Source organism: Rhinoderma darwinii, chromosome 10 (assembly GCF_050947455.1).
Source record: "Rhinoderma darwinii isolate aRhiDar2 chromosome 10, aRhiDar2.hap1, whole genome shotgun sequence".
Classification (NCBI taxonomy): domain Eukaryota; kingdom Metazoa; phylum Chordata; class Amphibia; order Anura; family Rhinodermatidae; genus Rhinoderma; species Rhinoderma darwinii.
In genome coordinates this window covers 83,231,212-83,236,265 of record NC_134696.1, presented here as the reverse complement: position 1 = coordinate 83,236,265, position 5,054 = coordinate 83,231,212, and the positions used below count along the sequence as shown (strand labels likewise).

Here is a 5,054-nt window from a genome sequence, read left to right as displayed (position 1 = left end):
AAGTCCTGCCACGTCCGGTGTCTTCTGCCACGTCCGGAGGAATCCACCACGTCCTGTGTCATCTGCCACGTCCTGTGTCATCTGCCACGTGCAGAGGAATCTGCCACGTCCTTTGTCATCTGCCACGTGCAGAGGAATCTGCCACGTCCTGTATCATCTGCCATGTGCAGAGGAATCTGCCACATCCTGTGTCATCTGCCACGTCCAGAGGAATCTGCCACGTCCTGTGTCATCTGCCACGTCCGGAGGAATCCGCCACGTCAGGAGGAATCCGCCACGTCTGGCGCAACTTGAGGCTCCTGTGTCATCCGCCACGTTTGGCGCTGTCTGCTGCAGCCATCTCCATCTGTGCCAGACCTGCGGCCACGGTCTGGACTATCCAGGTACCCTTGTGCGGGACATTGTATTTCTCACAGCTCCCATGCTGTTTAGGCTTGGGAGCTGGTGACTATAGGGTATGTCCCCTTAAGGCTTATCCCCTGTGTAGGGTGGGGTTGTTGGGAGTATCCTCCCACCCATATAAATTAGGCTTCACGGGGGTTTTGCTTCCTCTTGGACCCCCCTTTGGATCGTGGAAGGAACCCTCCCGCCCGCCTGCCCTGAGAAGTTGTATTTCAAGGGTTTGTAACATTGTTAAGAATGTTGTAGTCTTCTGTCAGCTCAAATTCTGTTAATGTATGTAACTTGGTTGGTTGGCAAGTGTGCCTTTGTGTTCTGTGTGTAAATTATATTTTATTCATTTTGTCCCTTTGTTTATTTGTTCCTAGTCACAGCTGGCGGTGTGGAGGGGCCTTGTCCGGTCAAGCTAGGGACGACGGGAGTACAGTCACCTGGCGTATCAACTAGGACATGCCCACCGCGGCAGCGGTGGCGCGGCACGCGAGGTGACGGTTATTGTCAACGAGATCAAGATCTTACGGTTTTAGCTGCGGACAAGGTTTTTCCCTCCATGCTATAAATAATAAAGCTGTGGCCTACCCCCACTTTATACCCACGCTCAGTCTATTGTGTCAGTTATTTGGAGAAGACAGACTGTTCATTTATATCCCTTTAGTCTGGGGTTTCCTGTGGTTTGGCCAGCTGCCTCCCCGCTACGGCGGTACGGCCTAGTGGGTCCACTAACCCGCTTCGTGACAATGACGCTGACCAATCAGTGACCAATCAGCGTCATACACTTCTCTCCATTCATTTACACAGCACATAGTAATCTTTCTAGATCACTATGTGCAGCCACTTACACACACACATTAACGTTACTGAAGTGTCCTGACAATGAATAGGCATCACCTCCAGCCAGGACGTGATGTCTATTCAGAATCCTGACACCTCGGAAACGTTTGTGTGAGATTTACAGCAAGGCAAGTGTAATCTCGCGAGATTACGCTGTAAAAAGTCATTTAAAACGAGATTACGCTTGCCTTGCTGTAAATCTCACACAAACGTTTCCAAAGTGTAAATGTAAATAAATAAATTTATCGTACTCTAATACATCGGCTTTCCGGAAAAAGCCAAACTGACACAAAGCAGCTGAGCGCTCACACGAGTGCTTCAGCTGCTTTGTTCTAGCGATTGGTGGGGGTCTCAGTGCTTGGACCCCCACCAATCCAAACTTCTGACATGTCACTATGACATGTCAGAAGTTTGTCGAACGTTTAGCTACACTTTAACTACGCCCCTCCCCCTGATGATGCTCATATTCCAGCATGAAACCGGTGTAATGCTTTATTATGATCTGTGTTTCAGAGACTAGTAATATTACACAGACAAAGATGGATGAAGCTTCTTCTTGTTAGTTGTTGTCTTGATCCCCAATTATGACATCACTGCTGTATACTGCTCCCCGTGATGTGTGTACAATTGTGACATCACTGCTGTATACTGCTCCCCGTGATGTGTGTACAATTGTGACATCACCGCATTGCGACATCACTGCTGTATGCTGCTCCCCGTGATGTGTGTACAATTGTGATGTCACGGAATCTGTAGGAAAATTACACGGTGTTATAGTGGGAGACTTAGTCTGGATATACACACGAAGAGATATACTCCAGGGCAAAATGCTGTTTCGACTTCTTCTAATTGTGAATGTGCTATTAGCGTCTGTGGAAGGCGCTCCTATCGATATCCGCAGATATGACTCAGGTGCGAGGAATAGGATAAGCACAGGTAAGAGCATCACCAGATATACACTGAATATGGGGTTAAGGCTAGATTTACACGAGCGTGTCTGTTTTGCGCGCATAAAATATGTAGTGTTTTTCTTGCGTTGCAGTTCCGTTTGACATCCGGTATTTTTCTCATAATTTGTCTTGCATCTGTTGTTTGAATCACGGACAGCACACGTATGTCGCCCGCGTGCTGTCCGTTTTTTTTCACGCACACATTATCTTCAATGGGCTGCGTGGTGCGCAAATACGCACCAAAATAGGACATGCAGTGAGTTTCATTTAACGGAAACACACGCTATGCGAAAAACAACAGCATGTGTGAATAGCTCCATTCATTTTCATATACGCTTGTCTGAATAAGGCCTAATACTAGTAGGAACAGGTAAATAATCTGAGAGGACTGATCCAGTGTTCAGTCCAATAACCTATAGATTACACATGGAAGTCTAAGGCTGGATTCACACATATTTTCAAAGCACAGCGTGCTCTAGTTTTGTTTGTTTTTTTCTGGTGTTTTATCCCATAGACTTCTCTCTAGGACTTCAAAAACACCAGAAAAAACGTACAAATGTCACAAAATAAAAAATTACCTCTAAAAATGCATTTAAAATTGCCACTAAAAAGGCTTGAAGCAACGGGTTATTTTTACACGAGTTTTAAAAAGCTGAATAACAAGTGTGTGTGAATCCCGCCTAATACTGTCCTGTCCATGCCGGATACACTCACTAATAGATATAGCAGGAGAGCATTGGCGCGGTGTACAGAAGAGATATAGGGAATAGATGGAGTTTCTCATTTTCTCCGTAGAGTTGTTCTTTAATGTCTCTTTTCACTTTCTAGACATCAGAGGAGATCTTCTATATGGTCCCTGCTCAAAGACATGCGGTAAGTAACACAAAACTGAGATCTGACTTATCTTATCATCATTTTCTGGTCTGGGGGCTTAATATATACTCAGCGGTTGCTTGGTGGTCTCCTTCTTGTATTTTGCTGGGTTTTCACGTGTTATTCTGTGTACTATGACCGGATGTGCGGTGTAGTCATCATACTGGGCTTATTGTAGTGTGTGAACGAGGTCTTATAGGGTCCAAGTCCTTTCATGAGGGTCAGACCCGCTTCATTACAGATAACAGGTTATCACTGTTATGTCACATTTGTAAAGTGACCGCGGATTATTAATAAGTCACATGATAAATAGAACGGGCGATTTTTCATGTGAGTTGCCGGTAATTTCGGTGTGTGACTCCCATTATGTTTTCCCTTTTCCAGGTTCTCATAACCCAGCCGAATGTGATTCCTGCCCCGCAAGGAATAATAGCGATGACTTGTGGCGGTGATGATCATACATGGGATTATATTCATTCCTGGGGGGGTCATTTATGATCATTGCAGAATTTTCCGCACGTGATTGGATTTTATATCTTTCTATTGTCACAGTCACATGATCAGAGGAAATGATCCTATGGGAATAAATCAATGAGGCGCCGTATACAATGTATATGTTAGTAGAGCGACATTTCTGAGATCTCTTATGGCTACGTCTCTTCCACTAGAAGACTACAGGGAATTACACTGGTAGATTGGGAGACGTTTCCGTGTTTTCACACAACTAATTGATGTTTCCTTTTGCCAGGCATTGGTATTCGGGTGGTCTATGTCACCAAAGGCTGCCCCGACCAAAAAGAGAAATGTTTCTTCCGCATGGAGCAGTGCCAAGGACCTCAGGATTGTGGAGGTAAGTGACATAGTTACATAGCGAGTAAGATTGAAAAAACATAAATCCATCTAGTTCAGCCAAATATCCTGCAAGGTTCTCATTAAAAACAACCCCTATGAGGCCGGAGACATTTTCCTTCCACCTCCAAATATGGCGATCAGGATATAAATTCAAGGATTAATGCCCCATCCCCAGCGATCCAGTACAGATCTGTTATAATATTAGATCTTTCAGGAAAAGCATCCAGGCTAGAATCTTTCAATGAATTAACATCCCGTGGCGGGGAGTTCCATGGTCTCACTGCTCTTACAGTAAAGAATCCGCGTATATTATGATGGTGACACCTTCCTTCCACTAGACGTAGTGGATGCCCCTTATTTACAGGCCTGGATATAAAAAGACAATGAGAGATCTCTGTAATGTCCATTAATATATATTATACATAGTTATTAGATCACCTCTAAACTGTTTATCTTTCCAAACTAAAACCCCCATATTTAATAGTATTACTGGGTACTGCAGTGCAACCATTCAATGTATTTGTTACCCACTCCTGAACACGCTCCAGCTCTACTATGTCTTTCTTTTATACTAGTGCCCAAAACTCAATACAAAGGGCAATTTATTATTTGCCCTTTACCAGTTTTCTAGCGTGGACATATCGCAAATGGTCTAAAAATTGCAACTTGCACAACAAAAATATGACTTTTAAGACATTAGCGCCACTCATGCCACTTTAATAAAAAGTGGATGGGGCCCCACAGAAAGGGCAGAGCCTACCACGGCCCGACAAACTTACTGTAATTTACCACAGAAAGAGGCGTAAATCATAGCGCAAATCTACTCCAGCTCAAGTTTAAGTAGATTTGACACATGGACAATCAGAGATGCGCCTAATTTATTAAGACACATCTTACTCCAGAGCTCTTTACATTAAGACTGCCATCTGATACTCCAGTCCTAATAAATCCCCCCCACTATATCTATGTAGGGTCCGGTTATATGGTAAATATCCAGCCACTGCTAATTCATATCCAATGCTGCATCACTGACACTACACTGTGGTTACATCCCATACAAACAAGAACAAGGACATTTCCTGACACTCTTGGGGACATTAATTTTGGATTCAAAATTTGTATCAAAGGGATATTATTATTATTATTATT

The 5,054-nt window shown here is 43.9% G+C and overlaps 1 protein-coding gene across 1 annotated transcript in view; it reads left to right on the top strand.

The window, feature by feature from the left end:
• The first annotated feature begins 3,488 nt into the window (after positions 1-3,488).
• Positions 3,489-5,054, top strand: part of LOC142662624 (uncharacterized) — an 8,358-nt gene continuing 6,792 nt past the window's right edge. Inside the window, exons 1-2 of the mRNA XM_075840836.1 lie at positions 3,489-3,501; positions 3,802-3,903. Coding sequence (XP_075696951.1) covers positions 3,489-3,501; positions 3,802-3,903 — 115 coding nt within the window. The remainder of the gene's footprint in view (positions 3,502-3,801; positions 3,904-5,054) is intronic.